Source organism: Micrasema longulum, unplaced genomic scaffold (assembly GCF_059751315.1).
Source record: "Micrasema longulum isolate JH-2025_06_02 unplaced genomic scaffold, ASM5975131v1 h1tg000401l, whole genome shotgun sequence".
In the NCBI taxonomy this organism is placed as follows: domain Eukaryota; kingdom Metazoa; phylum Arthropoda; class Insecta; order Trichoptera; family Brachycentridae; genus Micrasema; species Micrasema longulum.
This window is the reverse complement of record NW_028277601.1, coordinates 107,562-132,953: the sequence shown is the minus strand read 5'-3', so window position 1 is coordinate 132,953 and position 25,392 is coordinate 107,562. Positions and strand designations below refer to the sequence as shown.

Sequence of the window (25,392 nt, the reverse complement as noted above, 5' to 3'; positions counted from 1 at the left end):
ACGCAAAGAGCGATGGATAGAATAATGTTGAACATCTCACTCAGGGATCGCAAGGCCAATCGGTGGATTAGGGAAAATATCAAAGTAACGGATGTGGGTAAAATAATAGAGAGCTAAAGTGGAATTGAGCGGGTCATGTTTCTCAGAAGTCGAATGGTAGATGGACGAAAAAAAGCATGCATTGGAGACCAACAACAAGATGCAGGAGTATAGGAGGACCCCAGACCAGATACTCCGCCGACATCAGGAGTGTTACAGATCCAAAGTGGCAAAGAGTGGTGACTGACAAGGAACTATGGAAGTCCAAACGAAAGGCATTTGTTCAACACTGGACTCAAAAAGAAGGCCGATTAGTAAAGTGAGTATGTATTATTTAAGAATGAGTGCATGGTTTGTTTTTAGACGATAGTGAAATTTTGTAATTGAAACAAATGTTAATTTAAGAAATTTATTTATTTTAAATTTAAAGATTTTCTCGACTTGCAATACTTTGACCAATATCCTGTATACTTGTATCTTTACAATGCTCTTTCACTTCATCTGTTTCTTTATTTACAACTGTCGCTTGAGCTGTACCATCTTTTTCCGCCAATTCCAACTCATCGTCGAACATGTTCATATCCTTAACATTCAACCAAACCAGAAGATCGAAACATGTGCCAATGAGGAAGAATATTGCTGCGGTGTAGTTGAGGGTCTGCCTTAGAAGCGTTGCGTTATACATCCAACAATTTCCTGTATTAGTACAAGTTTTCCCCCATACTAGACAAGTGGAGTCTGAAAAAACGGTGATTTAAAAATTACTAATATCTACGAGTACAATGAACACACCGATTATTATTTCGCAAACCCACCTTTATCAGAGTTTTATTAAACATTTATAAAATATTTTAAAAAATCTGATAGTAAAGTAGCAAATAAAATAAAATGCAGCAATTTTTATACATAAAATAATTGAGGGAATGAATAAAATAAAAATAAAAATTACAATGTCATACATATGAAATAAGGGATAAAAAAAGATAAGATAAGGTACCAATGAGGAGAAAAACAGAATCTCATAACTCATTGTTCAAGGAATTGAAGCTGTATAATGAGTTACCTCAAGAGATTAAAGAAATGGGAGGAATTGAATTATTTAAAATTAATTTGAAAAAATATATTCTTGAGAAGTTTTAGATGTTAATAAAACTTTATATTAGTTCTTAAAATGTATGAACTAACTTAGTAAAGCATAAATAAATAAATATATTTTATGATGTTCTTATATTGAGTCGTTAAAAGCTTTTATTTGGAGTCCGCCATACAACTACGAGTCCACTCTCCAACTGAAATTACTTTTCTTCTTCTTTCTTTTCCACATCCGCTCCTAAGCGGAGTATGTGGAGACTACCAGACGCCTCCGGGAGACCCTATCGCCAGCCAGCACTCTCGCCTCCGCGTCCCTTGGTTCCGCCAAACAAAGTCGAAAGATCGTCATCGACAGCCTTCCAGGACGGCAGAAATACAAAAAGTGAAAAGAAAAATAAATACCCATTATGTATCCGAAGAATATTGGTGCGGGAACCAGAGCAAATAAACTGATAGCGCTCATTCCTATTCCAAGAGACACAGTTTTGTCCCTTTCTTCAACACATCTGCAATAATAATACAGTTTTTAGTGGTATAAATTGGCCCCATGACTCTCCCTTCTCGGTGATGTGAAGCTAGTACACACGGCATCTAATAACTTGAATATCGACAGAAATGTACAAAATTATTGTTGAAGATTTTCAGTATTGCTTCGTTATACATTTACGTATCCTATTAATCCTTATTGGAAACAGAAAAAGCATTTTTCGAAATCGGAGACAAATCATCAATTCAATAGAAAGTTTACCAATGTGTAGCATGTTGCGGAGTACGTAGTAAAATAGTAATCCTAATACATAATTGTCTCACACACACTTTACGTCTCACTATCAATAATACAGGTATATTCGGGAGTGAGAGAGACAGTCAGCCTCGTGGTGTAATGGTCAGCGCGTTTGTCTACCATTCAAGAGGTTCCTGGATCGATTCCCGACATGGTTGACATGAAATATTTATATAAAAGGGTGTTTTCACAGTTAAATATTTCATAGTCCATGAACTGGTACCTGAATTGAAGACTGATTATCTTATCATCATGTAACAAACATGATTAAGCAAAGACCTAACTATGTTGACTAAATGGACAAACACAAACTTACTTACACTTAATGAAAAAAAATGCAATAATATCCATTTTGAATCTAGAAAAAAAAGTCATAAAGTAGATGCTTACATAAATAATGAACCACTTACAGAAATTGAACATGTTAAATAGTTAGGACTAACAATAGACAGACAATTGACATGGACAATTCGTATCGACAATTTAATTAGCAAAGTGGCGACATTATCAAGTCTTTTTTTAAAAACCAAAAACTTTGTTCCAAAAACGGAAAAAATTCTAATGTATGAAGCCTATGTAAAAACTAAAATATGTTATACGCAACAACTATGGGGAGCAGGATATCAAATGACAAAAACAGACTACAAAGACGACAAAATAAAATATTAAAGTTAGTTTATGACCTTCCCTATCTTACTGCAACTAGAGAACATTTTAAACAAACTAAGCAATTGAATATAACTGAACTCTTTGCCACTAGTGTAATTGTAGACGAAGAACTAAAACTTGTAAAAAATTGTAGTCAACATGGACATAGAACGAGAATATCAGAAAAATATAATAAACAACCTCCTAAAACAAGACAAGGACAGTCGAGACTAATAAACGAGGTACTGAAATTATACAATAAACTACCAAGCAAAACTAAACAAAAGACTCTTATGTAAAAAATATTATTTTGAACAACAGAGTATGAATGAAAAATGTTTATATTATTTTTTTGTAAAATGAATGTAATAATCCGTAAGGGTTTATAAATAAATTTTCAAATAAAAAAAAAAAATAAAATTCAGATACTTTGCGATTGCTGTACCAATGCAGTGCCCTATGCATCATTAGGTGAGGAAAGCTAATTATGAGGATGAAAGAGACAAGTTCGCGCGTCACATGCGCGAAAGGCAAAGTGTCTAGTACTTCTCCCATAATCTAGTACTCTCCGAATTTCTCGGATGCGATTTTTTAATTTATTTTTTAATGTAGTCTTAAAATAATACAAACATAATAAATGAATGTCCTAATATTAACTTATATCTAATTATTATTAAAACATATACTAATTATTAACATTTCTAAACAATATACGTACACTTAAAAAAAAACTTCTATAAGGCTAACACGAATAAATTTACTTTTTAAAAACTAACTTATCTGCTAAACACATGTTTTTTTAACTGACATTTAAATGAAATAATATTTTTTTGCTCTCTTATTTCTAATGGTATTTCCTTATAATATAACTGTACAGCTCGGTGCATCAACGAGTTCTGTGTACTTGTTTTCCTACGAAATGGTAGTCTTACTTCATGTTTATTTCTTGTTTTATATACGTGTTCACATTGATTAGAAAAAACCTTTTTAGTCAACTCTTTTGAGGTATAACCATTAATCATTTTGTGAACAAAAAACATTACATTAAAATATATTAGTTGACGTACTGCCATAATTTTTGTTTGTTTCAGCATCCACTTTATTCTAGTTTATTTATTTTTTCTCAAAATCACTCTCATAGCCCAATTCTGCAGAACAGTAAGTTTATTTTTTTTCGCCCGTGCTGCGAGCCTAAGCTAACGGTTTTTTCATGTTTTTAGCAAGTAGATAAAAAATATTGTCACTTTTGACTGAAATAATTGAAGTAAAGTTAGGGTTTCCTAGGACAGCGGTGCCCGTATTTTAACGGCTGTAGTGAACGGTGATGCAATGGACAGCCGCCGTAACGTTGACTAGAGAGTGGTTTCCGAGGGAAACGGTGTTAAATGGTGTTGATAACACCGTTTTCCTAGGAAACCACACTCTAGTCACCGTTACAACGGCTGTCCACCGCATCACCGTTCACTACGGCCGTTAAACTACGGGCACCGCTGTCCTAGGAAACCCTAGCTTTATTGCCTCTGAATATTGTATTTTTCGCGTGTGTAATAACTACACCGTAACGCGCGGATGTTTTTGGGATAGTAACGGAAAGGTTAAGAACATTAACTTATTTTTTTATTTCACAGTTTTAAAATGAACCTACAGAGATTCTTTGTTTCAGGTCCCGACTAGCTAGGAAATCCTGTCTATAGGAAGGACCTTCTTTTTAAATGTAGTTTTTTTAATTTCATTAAATGATGCTTAAAAAAAATCAAATAAAACTAATAAGATAAGCGACCCCAGACAGTTTTGATTAAAACATATGTATTTGAAGATTTTCTGTCACTTTATCACAAATGCCTCCCCGACACTGTGCGAAAAAGACAACTGCACGTCGGAGAAAAAAGATTTTTTGCTGTCCCGTTTTCCGCACCTCAAAACTGAACCAGTTTTGTTGTTTTCTTTTAAAAACAGTTTTAGAATAAAAATTTCTGTGTCGGTACCTTTTGCGGTACAGCAGTTAATGGGCGCATTTAAGGGGTTTTGGATGGTTCTAGTTCTCATACTAAACAATTTATCATATAAACAATAAGGAAACTAATGATAAATACGAGTATCTATTGTGCGTTAAAAAATAATTGCTCCAATGCAGGAAGAAAATACGAGCATACGATTTTACAAAGAAAAGCAAGATTGCGATTTCTATTGAATGGGTTATTTTTATTGCACTTTTTTGTTGACGTATAGTAATGTGATTACCTGACTGTCACCAAGAAGTTGGTGACTCTGCCCATGGCTCCAAAGAGTTTGAGGATACAGACTATCACAAGGAAGAGGTGGAAATAGTATTGACAGTCTACTTCACATGGACCGGATGTGGCAGTTCCTCCATATTGGGACTCCTCTTCAGACACTCCGTACTTTGTACTAATACACGAGCAGTTTGTATAGATCTAAAATAATTCACAGTTTAGACTTATTTGAAAATGGCCTGCTTAATGGCAAATTAACGAGCGGTGATTTTGTAGATTCCCACATTAAAACAGGTATAACAAAACGTGTCACATCGTGGAACAATTTTTCTGTGGATTAATTAATTTATCTATTTATTATACATGAAGAAATATATATACGAGAACCTGAACAAAAATAACATCAAACTATGTAGCAAAGACAAACAAAAGGCAATAAATTAATGGTAAAAAATATATTCATAAACACAATAAACATATAAGACTTCGAGCTAAACCATGCCCATCCATCTTCATCCCACTCTGTTTTAGTGGCGAAGAGATCTACGAAAAGCCGGAAGATCTATCGGAAAAAATTACAAGTTATGTGACGAATATACACTGTCCGGACATTGGGCATAAAAACAAAACATTAAAATGAAAATGACCTAGAATCGATCCCTGGGAAACTCCTGAAGGGGCATATTGAAATAAAGAGTTATATAGCACAAAGATAAAAGTCATAACAAGGAAGACAGAGACGCTGTTCTACGGCGAGTGTTGTCTAAAACAGATTCAGTCTTCAGTTGGTTAATGACAGTAACGGGGAGCGCACGCGCGTAATGTGAGCGGCGTATTTGTAATTTGTTTTACTGCAACAGGGCTAAATTATATGTTTATTCGTAATTATCTAAAAAGAGTTATTAAAGAGAAAGTCATGTTTTCTTTTTCAAATGTCTGAACTTTACAATATTCCGTCTTTTACTAGTGATAGCACGATGTTACATCACCGTGCGCAAAGGAATTATTTACCACCGTCTTTTAAGAGTTAACAAATTATTCATTTTTCCCATACCATTTTTCCATTTTCTCCACTGCGTTGGTTCTTGCACCCCGCTGTGCAGGCAGATATATAGGTTTCTCTACTCTCTACAGAACACACGGGAGAGAACTTAACGTATTCACATTTACAGTCAGCGTTACATGACATATTCGAGATGAGCCTGAAAAAAAGGGCAAAACACGTATTATAGTCCTTAAAATGTAACATGATTAGAATGACAGTTATCGGAAAAAGTGACGACATAACTTTGTAGTAACGTCAAAGGAGTTATTTATTTTGACACACGAAAAATCATTTGTATCTGGGCTGGTATTCCAAACGAAATTATAGCGCGGTATAGCGCGTTTTTACGTACTAAATACGCATTATAGCGCGCTGTAAACGCGTTCGGAATACCAGCACTGGCGTGTTAATTATTTTTTTCAATACAATGCTTGAAACATAAATCAACATTAATATATAAAATCAACTTTAAAACTAAAAGAAAACTAAAACAAACCTAATTATTAACGACGTTCTTACGAGGTTACATCATTTTGCAAAAACGTTAGAGATGAGACAAATCGATCGAATAAAAAAATAATTAATTTGATGTTGTTCATGAAAAAAGTATAAATGTCTCATTTTTTGGTAAATAATTGTGTTAAACACACTAAAATAGGTGTTTTTCTATTGACATTTCTTGGTGGAACTGCATTTTAATTATAATAATAAAAATACTTACCAATATAGTTTTATTTTTATATATATATTTTTTTTTACCAGTGACCGGGTTTCATCGTGACCGACCGACCCGTCGTGACCAGTCTGACGACGTCGGTCACGATGAAACCCGGTCACTGGTAAAAAAAATATTAAAAAAATAAAAATAAAAGTGGAACAAATCTATGTACATATTTTTAGTATTACGGCTTGTTTTTCGTTTTTTATATCAATTTTTTTAAACAGATTTTCATGATTGCATGAAATAACTGATAAAATCGATTTGATCAGTGATCAATAATTTCCCATCACTGAAATTAGTTTGACTGCTGTCATTCTAATCAAGCTATATTTTAAGGACAATAGAAATGTAATTTGTTGTGTTTGATTGGATTATATTATAGGACTTCCTTCATCCCCTCTCACTTTTTTCAACTATTTCTCCAACAACATAAAATATTTTCCTAACATGATCAGTGCATGTAAGGGTTGCCTATTAAAATGCATGGCATGTCGGTTTTATATTTTTGCGCAACATCTATGGTGAAGGTGTATAATGGGTTTAGCATGCTGGTTTAATGGGTAACCCGACAAAGAGACAGTACCTATTGAAACCCGTAGACCTAGAAAAGTCTGTGAGTCGTTATATACAAATATTTTATAACATTTAGTTTAAGTATATAATTTATATTCAAGTAAAATTTTGCATTCTTTGTCACGCTTATATTATTTATTTATTTTATAAGGTAATGAGGAACTACAGCCCTACGGGAAATTCGATACAAAAATGTTTTCTTGCGCGCGGAAAAAATAGAGCATTAAATTGTATCAAAAGTTTCTTGAAAATGTACGAAAAAAATAATAAAAAATATTTTAATAATAACGCACTACTTTGAACGACGTCAATGGTTTACGTGAACCGACCAATGATATGAGAACTGTGAAGGATATCCGGTTTGCTTACCGTAAACGAACCGATTGGAAGAACTGATTGAGATGAACCGCAGACGTCACACGCGAAGTTATTTAAGAAATACAAAACCTTAAAAAATCATAGCGGTGATAATACGATTTATAAAAATAAAAACAAATACAATTTGGCTTAGTTTAATAATCTATTAACAAATAGAAAAATTGCTATCCTTGTCAGAGGTCACTCCATATTAATGTTAAAATGCTTTAAATCGCTGATTATCCGAATCGCTTTCAGAATTTCAATAAAAATAATTAAAACGAAAACGGATAATGACAGTCAAACAGCTTACTTTGACCGAGATGTCCATCGTGCAATGGCATTCATTTACAGTACGGTACGTACATACTGTAGTAATGTACAGCGCTTGTAACTACGCTTAACATGTAAGTATTGCCTTTAAAAAAAAAAAAAAAGCTAATTTTTCGATTTCAATCATTAATTTTCATTTTAAACATATCCGTATAAACAGTAATGAATTTAAATAGACCCTTTTTTTTAGAAAAAATCAAATTATCCAAATGGGGTCCGGTCCCAATTGATTCGGATAATTGGAGTTCCACTGTATATATGTATACGCAATAGATTTATAAATCAACGCAAATTTAATCAAAATTAGTTCATGTAATATAAACAACAACACATGAGCCCAAAATACTCACTTTCCATCATGAAACATGGGCATTTTCTCATCCACCGCTGGGCATCCAAGAAAAGAGTATCCAATAATTCCCATCAAAGTGATGACTCCTATAATGGTGTTCCAGCCTGCCATGTACTTGGCCCTCGGCTTGAACCTCTGGAGGATGATTCCTGCGACCAGAACTCCGAGAGCTGAGAACACCAGCCCTACAGTCCCAGTCACCAAACTCGACACGGAAGCTGATTGCCTGTACTGAGTTTCTATATACTTGGGAAGGAAGATCCAGTATGGGGTGTAACCAAACACGTAGGCAATCGACGACAGCTGGTTGTAATTGTAAATTCGATTAGTCATCAGTCTTTTAATGGTTGTCATCATGTCTGGAACAAAGAAAACACATGTTAATTCCATTGTAAAAATCCGTCTTCCTCTCCTCTGCCATATCTCATCATACTCAACCTTCTTGCAAGCAGTGCCGTTCTTTTCTTTTATTTTTGGTTTTTTTCTCCTTGATGTGTTATAAGTTTGATTTTTATAATTATATTTGTAAAAAAACATTATCTGGATATACAAAACCTACACAACAAATTATGGCCACGCGGATTTTACGCAATTTCTCAATTCAAGCTTGCATTTCTTTGAAATTACTTTGAATAAATATCACATAATCTATTTATTTTTCAAATAAATGCCTCATTACAACTTTATCTTGTTTACACAGACAATATTTAGAATTTCCACATTTGGCAGAAATAACTGCCTCAATTACTTTTTATTATTGGCATACTTTAATTGCACCGTGCTTAAATGTTTATATTTCTTCCTTTTCGGACCAAATTTCATGTTTTTTTTAAAGATAGTCATCTTTTGAATTTTAAGATGAGTTGTCAACACATTCCATATGTTTTCTAAAAATTATTTGGATTTGTAACAAAACAATGAACATTTTTGACACTACACATAAATATTGCATAAAAATTCTTGGATTTGTCGCGCGTTGTTGTAAAAGTTATCATTAATCGTTACATTTCATAGAGAATTTCATCACCCAGTGCCCAAAATTGAAAACCATCCTCATCGTATCAAAGGTAGATCCATATCCGTGTTCCTTTTTTTTCTTCAAATATTTCCAATCTTTTATGAAACTGAATGGAATCCGTTTTTTTCGCTACTGTCCGCTTTTCGTTAACAGTTCATGAGAAAAAATGAGATTAATGTATCCTATAGAGATAGAGGATCATTGCCAAGAAAAGGGTTAAGCATAACATAACTTTTATTTACAGTGTTACTAAATTAATATAAACTTCCATTTAAAATTTTCACAAACAAATTTAAGGTAAAATACAGACCCTGGAACGAAGGTTTTACAAATTCTTCAACTTTGGCTTCTTTGCTCTTCTGCCTGAGAAGTTGCTTGCGCGCCGCAGCCCTGGGTAGTTCCCTGGGGAGGGCCAGCAAAAGGGTGCCGAACAGAGTAAGGAGACTACCGAGCAACAGCCAACCCACCCACCAGGCCCCGAGCCAACGGGGATCAGAGTTGTCTATAGTCGGAGTTAGCTCGGGAGCTATGTACATCTTAAGGAATATGGATACCATTGCATAGCCCAGAGTAGGACCAATGGTTCTAATGAAATATGTGAAACCTGAAATAAGTCACATTAAAAAAATACATATTAATATGGATACAAATAATTAAAATACAATAAAGCAATAGTGTGTTCGTGTCCAGGTGGACGAAGAAAACAGTTTTAAATATGAAATAGAACCAGAACCCGGGACGAGCATTTTCGTCTCGATGTCTATTCTCAAGTAAAAATCCCGAAAAAGGAAATCGAGATCGAAATCCGCCTCGTAGTGTAGTGATTAGGGCTTTTGCTCACCATGCTTGAAGTCCCGGGCTCAATTACTGGCAGGGTAACGTAAATTATTATTAAATTTTAAAGGTGATATTGTAACGTTGTAAAAAACAAGTCCAACGTACCCCGTTTTGAAAGCATTTTAGTATTGGATTATAATTCTAAGTTGCCTGATTTAGCGCCATCTGACGGCCGCGGTAGTGACTCATCCATACGATATCCGTGCATTAGAAACAACTTCTTTTCCATTTGAAAACTCGGGACAAACAGTCCAACTGTCGCGCAAGGACTCAAAGAGAGGCGACCGCACATTTCAAAAATGTAGTCCTTCAAGAAAGGGAACGTTCAACGTAACGTAAGCCTATTTGTTTTAAATTTATTACCGAAGTTCTTGTAGAGAGAGATATCATATTCTAATGAGATTGTATTTTATACTGGTTCCCTTTTCTCTACCTTTTTTTACCTTTTTCTACCTTTTTCTATCTTTTTCCATTTTTCCACCTAATTCTATTTTATTTACTCCACCTTTTATCTACTTTGTCCGATGATAAAGATTTTACAATGTAATATATTTACTCCATGATTCGAATGGATCACTAATTATTACGAAGTTTATTCGTAAATACCTGGAAAAGTCAGTGTCAGATTTTAAAGTTTTCTTCAAGATCATGAGACACAAATTCACAAATGCAAGGAAGCAGACGATCATTTACTGAATTAAAATGTCGACAAATATAAATAATCTTCTGGGAAATCATCAACTGAGCCAACCACGAGTAAAAATATATCAACTGAAGACGTCGCATATCGAGATCGAAATCAAGAATCTATTTCACTTGTCATTATTACTGTTACGAATATTTATTTCTTAGATAAATTTATTGTCAGCCACTTACTCATATTAGCTAGGCAGAATCCTGAATTTTTATATTTACTAATCTTGGTACATTTGTAGAGAATTGCTTATTTTATTAAAATTTTGTATTTCACTAACGAGTTGTTTATTTCATAAAATCCAGATCTTTAAGTCATATTTGTTCCATTTTACAGTAAGGTATTCTATATATAACGAACCTGCTCAGCTCTCATTTGGTGTTCCACAAGGGAGCACTTTGGGACCACTGCTGTTCTTGATATATATTAACGAACTTTGTAACAAGCCATCACTTGGACAAATCATTTCATTTGCAGATGATACAGCTATAATTTATAGTGCATCAACTTGGTCAGAAACTCATAAAAAAGCAAGTAATGACTTAAGTTATATTAAAAAATGGCTAGACGAAAACCTGTTGACTTTAAATTCGGATAAAACAAAGTTCATACGTTTTAGTGCAACTTCCGCCGGGCAACCTAATGAAATTCACGAACTTCAACTACATAATTGTTCAGTGATGGTAAATTGCAACTGCAAAAAACTGAGTAGTGTTCAAAGTATAAAATATCTTGGAATAATTATAGACCAGTATTTGAGATGGAATGAACAAATTGAAACTATAACTGCAAAAATTAAGCGCTTAATACATTTTTTCATCCCACTTAGAAATATACTTAAAGTCCCGGACTTGAAACACCTATACCATGCACTGGCAAATTCTGTGTTGACTTACGGTCTAATTGGTTGGGGAGCTTGCACAAAAACCGCCCTTGAACCTGTAGCAATTGCACAGAAATCTTTAATCCGAGTCATCTTAAAAAAAACATTTCGCTATCCAAGTGACTTGCTCTTCAAAGAATTCAGAGTACTGAATATTATTCAACAGTATATATTGAGAACGGTAGTGGTTACACACATAAAGAGAGACATTTACCCAAGCGTCAACCACAACCATAATACAAGATACTCTAATAGGGATCTGATACTAAGTGAAGGGGTCAACACTGTTCTGGCATCGAGACAACACTATAACGTAGGCAAAAAGGTCCATAACCTTTTGCCAGAATCGTGGAAAGACGGGAGTGTTGTCAAGTTACGGAAGGTGTTGACCTCGCTCTTTCATGACATTGGTCGCAGAGAGTCAGAAAAGTTGATGCATGCCACGAATTGGAGAACCTTACTGGATGTCAAAAATATAATATAAAAAATAAGGAATAATTTAAAAAATATATATTTATAGATGACAACCATGAAGTTTCGCATAAATAAATTGTCTATGTTTTTATGAATGTATGTATGTGTATGCGCATGGGTGTATGTACGTGTGTGTGTATGTACATGTGTATATATGTGTATATTTATATATACATGTGTGTATATATGTGTATGTCTGTATGTATATGAATCAAAATGTGTATCCGAATAAGTTTATATTTTGTTTGTCTGTGCTCTATATTAATTTGTTAAGTATTATAATATATTAAAATGTAATTGCCTAGCTTGGAACGGGGTATGTACCCTTGTTAGCTGGGCAAAGTGAATATGGAATTGTATTTTGATAAAAAGTGTGAATAAATAAATAAATAAATAAATAAATAAATAAATATAACGTTTTTGATTCCGTTCATAAAATTAAACTTATACAACATAATCTTATTCTTTTGGAGAATTCTCATGTTCTTGCCGATTGAGCGAAACTGGTGAATGGTAAGTGTTTGTAGGTACTTTATTTGATTATCTGCATTATTCTTCTTAATCTTAAAAATTTGCTTATTGATTTTTGATAACCTACCTCTATAATGTCACCCAACTGGGACCAAATAATTTATTTCAACCTACACTGACCGTTACAATATTCAATGCAATATTTCACTACTCGTGGACTGTCACCTGAAGCGTATGACTTATTTATCACCTTACTTTCATAAAACGGACGATCAAAATATGCTGCATTATTAGTGTAATAGTGCAGTGTCCTAAGCATCACCGGGTGCGGAAAGGTAATTAATGATGCTGATAGTAATAATGCTAGATCTTTTACTATGGAATTTTTAACGTTTTGCTTCTCTGACGTGTAATAAATTTATCTTAGTGCATGATACAAAAAAATGCTCACAAAAATTCAAAACTTTCGTCAAAATTGCCAAATTCAGTTCGTGTCATAAGTCCTGTAAATGCCCAGGATTCCATACTGAATTCTCAAATTTGTTTTCTCTTTCTGTTGTAATAAATTCAGGTCATGATAATTGCCTGGAAAGTTAAATCCGACTCGTCTACTCGACATACTCAAAATTTTGTTGACTCGTCACCTATTTAAAAGGAATTATCGTAATACGATAATGGTTGACAACAAACATAGAGATTTTTTTTGTATGTTATACTTTAATTTATTGATTTATATTACAAAAGAATAAATAGTGGTATTTCGTGTGAACAAATGGATTAAACTGTATCGTATTACGTTACTGAGTAAAGACAAATCCAACCCCAGAGCAGCTCAGAATTCTCTATTAGGAAGAGCAATTAGTAATTTTTAAAAATTTGATAAGTATGATCTTGACTTTTTTAACGACTCAGCTTTCCGCTACAAACGGAAGCTGTAATAATATTAAGCCTTTTATATTTAGCCTGTTTAAACAGGAAAAATTCATAAGAAATATTTCTTATGAAATAATAAAAAAAGATAAAAGACAAAGATAAAAAATACTAAATCTCCTTTACATATTTATTTATTTGTATATATCCCCAATGGGCATTTTTAATTACATTTGTATAGGTATCCATAGAAAATTATTATCAAAGAAAGTAGAAAGACGCAATGGTAAACAGTAGACTTGGTGGGAGGGGAAGGGGGAAAGAGGTGTTTGAAATTGAATTTGATTCAGTGATCTTATGAATGAAGATAACTTGTTATAAAAGACTGGTATGTTTGTTGGCAGACCTAAGAATTCTAGGCATTGGGGAATGAAAACCATAGTTAATTCTATGGTTATCGGTATGAAAAAGTAAGTTTTTCTGAGGTTTCTAGTTGGGATATTTAATTTATTGAGCTTAGTAGTTCAGGCTCATCAAAGAGTGAGTTGAGAATTGTATACAGGACTAGAAGGTCGGATTTATTTTGACGGTCTTGAAGAGAAGATATATTTAAGCTAGTTTCTAACTCATAATCGTATATTGTATATATATGACGCGCTAAATGCGTAAACAAGTCTTAATATTTTAAAGCTGGACAAAAGTAAAAAGTGCACTGGAATACTTTTAGACTTATGTAAGGCTTTTGATACCATTTCTCATCATAAGTTATAAAGTAAATTATGTAAATTAAACATAAAAGACACCGCACTGGCGTGGATCAGGAGCTATTTGACAAATCGAATACACATGGTACAAGTAAATGGAATCTTGAGTCACCAATTACCAATCACATTCGGGGTACCTCAAGGTAGCGTTTTGGAACCAATTCCTTTTTTACTGTATATAAATGACCTTAACCCTCAAGAAGAAAATATGAAAATAATAAGCTTTGCCGATGATACTGTTATTCTCATTGATGGAAACACTTGGGAGGAAACCTACCAAACAGTGGAAAAAGCACTTTCCACGATCAAGGGTTATTTAGACTCGAATCTTTTGACGTTAAACAAAGAAAATACAAAATTCATTAATTTTAGTGCAACAAAAAAAAAATTATACATAAATGCAATAAAAATGATTTTGATAGTGACAAATGCACATGTAACTGTATAAAAAATGTAAAAAATAAAAGATATCTAGGAATCAAAATTGATTGTACCTTGGACTGGACAATTTCTATTGATAATGTTTCAGTAAAAGTTAAAAAGCTTGTTGTATTTAATACCGTAAGAAACATTCTTGACAGAAAAACTTTAAATCAAGTATACTACACAATGTGCCAAACCATTATAGATTACGGAATAATTGCATGGGGCGGAGCCAGCAATAGTGCTATGCATACCTTGGAAATAGCACAAAAGTACGTACTCAAGGCTCTGCTCGGGGTCCTTATCAGAACACCCACAACGGAGGTGTTTGAACGAGATGGTGTTCTGGACGTCAGGCAACTGTACTCTAGGGCACTTCTCATTCACAAAAAAATCAATAATGAAATGAAAATGCAAAATTTACTATACACATTCACCATAGTAGTTGCACAAAAATATAAAACCAACCAGCTGATACGACACATGCTTTTAGTAGCTAACACTATCTTGCAAGTATGTAAGCGGTTAATTACAATTATTTTGTGACATTTACTAGGTGTCAACATAAGTTGTGTGCGTTTTTTAAAATTTAAAAATGAGCACCAAAAATTAAACAAAATGGTAAAGGTATACGTCATCGAGAGCAAATTTTCAGCGCTACAAGGTATTATTAATATTATATTATTTGATTGCAAACCTTCCAAATAGAATGTCACATACACGTAGATGAGCGTTTTTGACACCTCTTTCTGTTCGCGTTCAGTCCAGGAAATAATGTCAATTTCAAATAATATTTTTAAAAAGTTTTATTTTGCTCTGCTACAAAATGGCCAGTTTAGACATACCACAGTGTACTTCTGGGGGTGCGAAATCTATAATGACTTTATCTATTGAACTATCTACGAATAAAACAGTTTAATTGTATTCCGCTACCATACCAACCTTATGCGGTGGATAATTCGCTAAAATGATTATGACGTTGATGTGATGGAATAAGGAATACTACCAACTTATGATAACCGGAGACTTGGACTTCTTGATGTTATCGTCCATATAGGAGTACCCCAGGCTGTAGTACAAAGTGCCCCCGATGCCGGAGACCAGCTGGGCAATAAACCATATCGCTAGGGGGGCAACGCTCAACTCGCCCAGCTCACATTCGGCATTCGCTGTAACCACAAGATAAATCTACTACAGTTGTTACCTACATTAAATAATACAAGATAGAGACAATCAAATAAAACTGTTTGTACAAGAGCGTTAAAGTTTATTTAAATGATAATATAAATTACGTAACAAGAAGCATTTTGTGAGATCTCTCAAATACTCCAGTTTCTAGAATATTCTAGATGACATCCGTGGAAGATAAATAGCAAAAACAATGTAATGATAATTATACAACAACATGTACTTCTGTGGCTTGATTCTAAAAAATACAGTCCTGGGATCCTGAATCCCGAGATTCCGGTCGTTTTCTAATCGGCTCATCTCGGGGTTTTTTGGGATTGCATTCAAGAGCGTCTTGATGATGACCTCATTTAGGAAGCATTAAGGGTATTTAATGATACGAAAAAAACTAAATCAACCTTACGCTGATGAACGAAGGCAACATATCCCAACCCCAATTGTCACTGAAGGAAAAGTTACAACTAGAAATTGATTAGAGTATGGAATCCCAAGATCCTACTGATGTACGAAATTGATCAGTTTTGGTGAATAGCATTAGACGCGAAGTGAACCAATTTGAAAATGGAAGAGTTCGTGGATATCACTTAGGGTTATCTGTTTTATAAATCCTCCAACCGCTGTAAAACCTAAGCGAGCGGTTTGAGCTGCTGCTTATGTCAATAAACTAAGATGCAGGCATAAAAACTATACATCAGATGCTTTGATATTTCTGCGCTTGCATTATTGGAATTCCATATTTTGTCTATATTTTGCATTAAAATTATACTTTATTGTATTTGTAATAAACAAGTTTATTTTTTGGTTTATTATGCAGAAATTGCCTTATTTTATTCTATTTGTTAGCGTCTTTCACACGACGTTATTTTTATACTAATAACCTTATAAAAAATTAACATTTTTATTTTATATTTTATGATATTTTTTAATATTTTTATAATAATATGTTTATTATTTTAATTTGCCCAAATATTTTAACTCTGGTAGCCATTTTGAATGAGTTGTAAAAAACTTACTTTGTTGGGGTAAAGGAGAGTTCGAAGAGACCACTGATTCGTGACCGTGAGTCCACAACACTAGCAAACCCTATCTCGGCGAAATCAAACTCGAAATACTTTTTTTAAAGTTGTTGTGACATAGTAAAGAAGTAAATGATTGTGGTTCATAATTATATTACTTTGACCTTTAAGTGGGTTTATTAAAACATTACTGGCGGACCCGGTAGACTGCTAGCTTGCTATTAGCTAGCTCAGCAAACGTTTTTTCGATATTCGAATTTTCGATAAACTATATACTAAGTGACTTTTCAATCTTTTCGTTTCGTAATTGTGTGATTTGCTGCAAAACAAAATGAAAAAAAGAGTGCAATATCTCTAGTTTTTACAGAGTTTGTTACAGATCTCAGCGCCACCTACCGGGTCTAATTATGAATTTAAACCATCCAGGGACCCACTCAAACACAGTTCAGTGACATAAACAAGAATTATATTTACATATAAAGATTATCATAAAAAGTAGGATAAGATAATGCATAACTTGATGGCATAATATGTAACATAAAAATATTCCTATTACCTAGCGAGTTGCAGAGATGTTTGGTCTTGAGCAGTTCCGTCAAATTTTTGGTGACGTTAACTTGGTAATCGTCTCCATACTCGAAGGTCAGCTGCAGAGCATCTTCTCCCGGCCCATACAAGATGTGAGGAAGTGCATTTAGGAAGCAGAACATAGCCACGGTGTAGATACCCAAGGCTATCCACCTTGGTCTGTGTCCTCTCCCAGCATAGTAACTGATGATGACTGCGCCCAATAGTTGGGTTATGTCGTTGCCAACTGAAATTATTCCTGCAAGGAAAAAAACGACCAATTTCTCATTTCATTCGAAACCTTATTTTAGGAGAAAAATAACCAGGCAAAAAAAAAATCATTTCAGGTGTATACAAAATTTGAAATTGGAATAATTTAGTTGAAATTGTACAAAAGCCCAAAATTTTTAAAAGAAAAATCATTTAAAATAATCTATTTCTTACAAGAAATCCAAAATTTATCCACTGCTTTATATCACTTATTTCATACAATGAATGATAAAATAAATATAATATTCCTATTTCTTTTTACGATTTTTGCGAAGTATTTCAGGAAATCTGAAATCATGTATAATATTCATTTTTAAATTTTTAATCAGCACTTAGCTTAACTTTAAAAAGTCTGTGCTACAAAATTCCTTTTAACTCGGTGTTGTAACATCGTGTTACCATAAGCAAAGGACAATAAACTGAAGTTCAGACATTTGAAAAAAAAAATAGAGACATCATAATTCCCTTTCCACACCTAATGGTGCATAGGGTACTACATTGGTAAACCAAACGCAGAATGTCTTGATCGTTTTTGACACATGGAGGTAAGATGATCAGTTTTACGCTTCAGGTACCAGCCCTGAGACTATGAAATATTCTAGTGTGAAAACACCGTTTTATATAAATATTTCATATTAACCATGTCGGGAATCGAACCCAAAACAAAACACTACCACTTTTTGTTGAATTTGTTTTAATATTAAAATCCAGCGTGTTTATTCAAATTTTGCTTTACAAATCCGATGTAAAAATGTGCATTTGAAGATAACAAAAAATACAATTTCATAATTTAAATAAATAAGCAAGATATTTCAAGTGTTGTATTATATGTGGACTCGTGTTACTTCTCCTTTCTTCTTTTTCACATCGGTTCCTAAATGGAGCATGTGGACATCACCAGTTGCCTCCAGGAGACCCTTTCGCACTATATCCACCCCTCTTCATATTCCTCTTGTTTCATCTAATTATAGGCAAAATTAATATTTATGGCGAACTTTTAATAATTTTATTGCAATAACAAAGTCACTTAGCATAGATTCATTTACGCATAATTATAATGATGTGCGGTGTTTGTTTTTAAATAATTCGTAGTGTTTTTTCTTTTCTTTTGGATTTACATTAGATTACTGTTCATTTTATGTTCGAGAATATTTTTTAAATTACTGTGATGCTACTTGTGAAAACCTGTAATAAGCTTATTTGCAGTTTGTTTTGTTTTATATGTAAGATAAATATAGCTGTTGGTTATCCGAATAAAAAATAAAAAGTTTTAAAAAAATAAATCAAATTGTACCTAACAATATTAGGCCAGCTTTTTATACCAATAATAATATAGGTAAAATATTATTCAATTGAAAAGATAAGGATGATAAATTAAATCATTCGAGAATTTATAAATTAAATTGTTTAAATTTCCCAAATTTCTATATTGGAAAAACTTCACGTAAATTTGAAGTTAGAATCAAAGAACATATAAGATGTCTCAGTAATAATAATTTTTCAGAATTTGCAAATCATCTTATATCCGAAAACCATGATTTTAATCAAGAAATGGGTGTGGAAATTTTGCATGGCAATAAAAATGGTTTGCGTTTAGACAATTTAGAACGATTAGTAAACCCATTAATAAAAAACCTCAAATAATAAATAATCAATAAAATTTAACTTCGAGTCCTCTTTTAAAAATATTCCCATTATGGTTCATTTTATCTTCTTTCTCTAGTTTTTTTTCATTTTTCTGTCTCTTTCATACGATATTTTATAATATAAATAGCAACATGAGTAATTATAAGTAAGTTTAATTCCCGACGATGAGGTAGTAACCTCGAAACCGGTCGAAATACAACTCTAAATTAAAGTGGTTTATTCAAATTTATAAACACATAAGTGTAAAATGTCACACCACAAAGTGAAAAATATTTTTGATAACAATAATATAATAAAAAGAGAGTTAAGAAATGCCGAGAGAATCCATTCACTCGATAAACCAACCAGATAAAATTAAACATAGATTTAATATCTCAGGACATGCATGGTTGACTAAAATTGATCTAAAAATCCTAATAAGGACACTTAAATAAACATTATTTACAACTCACCCATTGTTTTGCTTGGTATTTTAAACCTTTTCTCCATGGTAGTAATTGTACCATTGAAGTAAGCATATGTGGCAGCGTAAAACATCCCCGCGAGTCCGTACAACAAAACAAACATCTTCTTGTTGGCTAGTTTCTGTAAGTTCGGTCCCCGGAATATCCAGAAGCCACACGTGGTCTCCTCAGTAACGGGCATCTCCTTGATAAACTCATTCAGTTCTTCTTTCAACGTCAGCATCCTTTTCTTTTCTTCGTCTTCATTTGTCTTAACGCGATTAACATTATTGATATTTCCATTTTCACTTGTCATTTTTGCAGTTGATTCTGCCACTCACACTTATCAAGCACTTTCGTAGCAAATTTATTTAATCATTATTAATTATCACTGAAAATAGGTAATTGAAAAAAATGATTATTATATTACAAACTTAACATATTTTTTTGAATTCTACGTTTGCTTCTTTAGTCATAAAATTCACGATTGAAGTCCGATGAACTAACCAGTTGACTGAGATGTATTCATCTGTAATTAAAGTTTTCCTGCCAACTCACAAACGATAACAGAAAGTTGAGATAGCTTGTACAAACATGTATTGTTTAATATTGAGTTTATAAAATTACAGCGATTGAATAACTGACGAGCATTTCTTAACTCGGGGTGAATTACGATACAGCGGAAGAGTTCTTACATTTTGTTTACTCAAGTATTACCTATGTACTTTAATATATAATTATAGGTTAAGTACTCAAAAGGCTATTCATTAATCTGTATAAAAATTCTTAATATTGTTCTTTATTTACTATTTTTTTCATGTATCTCTATAATAATGTGTATATATACGTGTACATATTTATATATTAGAGGTATCCGAACTTTTTAAAAAACAAGGGTGCCTCTCCGTAAATGCTTTTCTATGGCCACAGGACACTTCATTATACAATTCCTAAAATTTTCAATAAGATTCCTAAGCAGATTTAAAAATAAAATGTTAACAAAACTCTTAAGAAAAAACTAATTAAATTGCTAAAATGTAACAAGTCTTTATATTGATTATTATTTTATGTTAACAGTCATCTATTTAAATTTTTGTAAATAAATTTGCTGTAAAAAGTACGTATGTTTTTAGTTCTTAATAATGTATATATTACTTTTTAAATTTAAATATGACGTTTTTATTTGTAAAGGAAAATAAGAAACCTGCTGACAAGCCGGTTTCGCGGTTTAGTGGGTTTCATTATTATTCCTTTTATATTTTATGTTCATGTTTACCTTCTAAAATAAGTATAAATACAAAAAAAAATAAAAAAAATATATATATATGCATGCATGTATGTGTGTATGTATGCATGCATGTGCATGTGTATGAATGTGTGTATGTTTTTATATGTAAATGTATGTAAACATATTTCTTTATACACTTATGTTAGTACATTTCCTTATTTTTATTTATTATTGTATATTTTAGTTTTTTTATGTTATCTTTAATTTTAACTCAATGTACATACTTATGTTTCACTGCTGCACTTAAAATGTATTTTTAATAAATGTAAAAGCCCGTAAGGTGTGTAAATTATTTAATAAGTTAATTAACTAACCATTTTACTCACATGTATTAAGAAAATCAATAAAATTGTTTAGCCACCTTTTAGTGATATAAAATCTGCAACCATCAATAGCCATTATTGTGATTAATTTATAAAGTCAAATTAAATGAAGGATGTCACCAGTTCACATTAGTTCTAAATCCCTTAACTTGTAAATAAAATAAAATTAAAATGTACTGTTACTTTATTCAAAAAACTTTTTTCACTTAACTGTGAATTACATTTTGGACGTTTAAGTGTTTAAAGGTCAAGCCTGCGCGACAAAATTTTGTGTGTAGTGCCGCGCAATGTAGCGTAGCTGTAGTATAATTTGTTTCATCCAAAACACTGTAAATAATATTTCGTGTTGCTGCGACGAACCGTACAGTGCCGTGAAGTACCGCTCTAGTACTATTTGACCTTAATGTTATGTACTATGGGTTGATGAGTAGCACCTGCAATAAATCGCCCTCCAGTCTTCAAGTAAAACAGCGGCGAAGATTAGTGTTATATTTATTCACTTTGTTAGATAACAAGATAGTATCTGTACATATTTATTATTATTAAATATAAATTAGAATATAATTAATTAAAAGTACAGTGAACCCAACGAGTGTAGTTGGAGACACCTTGTTATATTTTAAAGTGAATCAAATAAAACAATACAATCAAATTTTTTATCCGTATCTTTGCATGAATAAATAAATAAATAAATAAATAAATAAAAATAAATATTTGACGCTGTCTATTAACGACAGAAGGGCGATTTCATAACTCATTACAGAGTGCTACTCGACACCCCGTGACACATAAAATAAAGCGAAAATAGAAAAAAAAAAATATATTTGTGCTTTAGTAAATAATCGCCTGAAGCTTGGAATTAAATATATTATTCTTAAACAGTAGTCCATTAAGAATTTGTAGTGAGAAGAATTTTGTAGATAAATGTGAAACAAATGTGTTCAATTTTAATTACATACTTGCGATAAAAAAACCGGTGAAATGATACGAATAACAACCGGTAGGTATTTAAGCCTGTCATTGTGAAGTAAAATATACAAGCCTATCTTAATTGCAACATCCATAGTCAAAAATAAATACTTCTTTTAGAATCAACGAAATAAAAATAAAAATATCACGTATTTTTAAAACGTTATGAAGTACAAATAACATCGAACATTTGGACAAACTCAAATATTGTAATGAAACCAACTGGTCCAAGAAGAAGTTTAAAAATTGAAAAATAGTTTTCAGGCGTTGCCTAGTATGCGAAATAATTCAGTCAGATGAATCTCTTCACAACAATAAAGGTTTCAGCTCTTTAACTTCACTAAAATCAACAGATGGAAGAATTGAAGAAATATGGATGTTCAAACATAGGCAAAATGGTGAATGTTACACAGTGTGTAAAGTGGCCACTTAAACCAGCCAATGACAGGTCATAAGCCCTGTAAATGCATTGACTTCCATATTCCCTTATTTAAGGTATTATCCATCCTTGTTGTAATTTGTTAAGTACAAATAACATGGATTTTTGTTGAACAGAAGAAATTTCAATCTACTAGTAATTAAGATTAAATATGTGTTTTTTCAATATATTGAAGTTGATTTTATGCATCACATATGATTATTTTGTTTTCCTTTTTTAAAAAAATAAATAACTATTAGTCGCATCGCACCGATGGTTTAGATGTAAGAATGGTTTTAAAAAAGGATTTATGTATTTAAAAACAATTGACAAAAAAGGCAACTCAAACCAAAAAAACTTGACCCAGACATGGCATAGTAAAATGCGATACCAAGATAAGAAATATACATTATAACTGTTTCGTTGAACTCTCGTATACGCCGATCATATGACAATGGGGGTAATTGATATGAATTATTGTAAAAAAGTATGATAAAATTTAGTTTCTCTGCTTCTGAAAATTTTCCTAAGAGCAGGCGTCTTCTGGGAAAAACGCTAAAGTAGAAAAAATATGGATAATGGCATACGTCCAACTGGTAGTTCACTTCACAATAGACCGGACCAACGGTGCCAACCTCCATCATGCTAAAATCAGTAGGTACAGAAAAAGGACTCCGTAGATTCATTGTCCTCGTGGAGTAGGCGTCAAGGAGAGAAGGAAGGGGGGGAGGTGTATTAAAATGTCCCTTCCTTTTTAATTACAAAATTTCGCTAAACTTAAATGGCGGGCACCGTGGACCAATGAACGACACTTGAACACGGAGGTTCCGGATTCGATTTCCGACGAGATCACAGTAATTTATGAAAATTTTTACATTTTTCGTAATTTTTTAGCACAACGATAAAAAAATAACTACTTATCGCTGAAATAAGTAACTAAATTTGAACAGAAAATATTTGCAGGTGACATAAACGTTTCATTACTGTATCATTAATAATATTAATACAATCAAATTAAGCTAGTCAATTAAAAAAAACATACTTATTAAATTAAAATAAATTTAGATATTATATAACCCTGAAGAGGGCGACGTGAGTTGCCGAAACTAGTCAGTTGTGACAGTAAAAAAAGTGGTTCATGAAACAAAGTGATTTTATTGATACATTAAAAGTACGAGTATAACAATGAACTACAAAGTTAGTGCTTCAAACATCCGAAATAGAAATAACATAAATTTAATTTACAAACTTTGAGAATAACCGGGAGTCACTATTTAGCAATACTAACCAAGCAACTAATGGATAAACAATTTTCATAATAATTAACAGATGGTAGAAAAGTGACTTTCGGAGCGAACAGAAAAAAGTGAGTATTTGGTTTATTCATTCGTAAGAGCATTGCCTTTATGGAGGACGAAAAAATACAAAAAAAAAATGATATACAAATTTGAAAAAAAGAAAAATGTTCAAAAATCGCTAGATCTACAGAAAAATCAGTAGAGTTGGCAACGCTGGGCCTGACCAAGATAGACAATAAGAAGATGAACATGTACTGTTGATTTACATTTTTTAATAAGGTAGATTTTCACATTCAAACATCAACTAATTCATTAATTATTTGAGTTACACCTTAAAGCAACAATTCAACACAAGTTATTTAATTTTTGAAAACACATCCCAATAACTTCAATTAAGTAGAAAAAAATTGATAAAATTTAAACACTGTTCGCGTAGAAACGTTCATATCACCTTCACAATACTCTAAATAGAAGGACACTCCACCTCTTCCATCAACAGACTATTACTAGCACGCTCGCAGTAAGTACAGAGTACTGTGTCATTCCATCCAATGTTAATTGAAAAATACGCTATTTCCTATCGCGACTGTAGTATGAAACATCTCCCGCTAAGATTTCGAAGGTACTGATCTGCTATGAGAGACACGTTCATTGTTCATCGCAATCCGCAACACATAACTTCACAATGAGGCAGTTCAATGGTTTTTGTATGTATTTTCATTTTTTAATAGACTATTAAACTAAGCCAAAAAAATTTTCAGAGCTAAGATTTTTTTTAAATTTGTATCTCTGAAATTACTCCGCGTGTGACGACTCAAGTTCTCTTCCGCTTCTTCTCAGTCAGTTCTAGTTCTAGGAAACCAGAAATCTTCCAGAACTCTCTTATCATCGGTTGAATCATGGGAACTAGTGACATCGTTCAAATTAGTTCGTTTTTATTAAAATATTTTTAATAATATTTTTCATACATTTTCAAGAATTTTTGCCGTATAATTTAATGCTTTAAATTTTACCGCGCGTTGGAAAACATTTTTTGTCTATACTTTTCTCACAGGGCTGAAGTTCCACTTTCAACCCCTCTTGTGGTTTATTAGCTCGCTTTTCGGTTATGTGACTCCTCAACTCATAAACATATAGAGTATTTTAAGAAATAAAGGGTGTTTTATTATTTCTAATGCGATACATTTAGATTGTGCAAGCTATTTTTAAGAAAATGGCGTTTATAATTTAACTATATGCTTTTCGACAGTGTCTCATTTCATTTTTTTTTCTTCTTGATCATTTCACTTCTTCCACTGTTACACATCCAGGACCAGGCCCGGCAATTAAATAATACATTTTTTTTTTGCAATT

General features: G+C 32.5%; 1 protein-coding gene across 1 annotated transcript; it reads right to left on the bottom strand.

The window, feature by feature from the left end:
• Positions 1 to 432: 432 nt before the first annotated feature.
• LOC148281900 (solute carrier organic anion transporter family member 74D-like) lies at positions 433 to 24,506 on the bottom strand. The gene is made up of 10 exons (XM_088225910.1): positions 24,491 to 24,506; positions 19,753 to 20,134; positions 17,373 to 17,642; positions 15,623 to 15,781; positions 9,507 to 9,800; positions 8,177 to 8,537; positions 5,852 to 5,999; positions 4,805 to 4,998; positions 1,534 to 1,637; positions 433 to 777 (listed from the first exon to the last, which is right to left on the bottom strand). The coding sequence occupies exons 2-10, from the start codon at positions 20,057 to 20,059 to the stop codon at positions 464 to 466; spliced, it is 2,151 nt and encodes a 716-aa protein (XP_088082036.1). The 5' UTR covers positions 20,060 to 20,134; positions 24,491 to 24,506; the 3' UTR covers positions 433 to 463.
• Between the last annotated feature and the right edge of the window lie 886 nt (positions 24,507 to 25,392).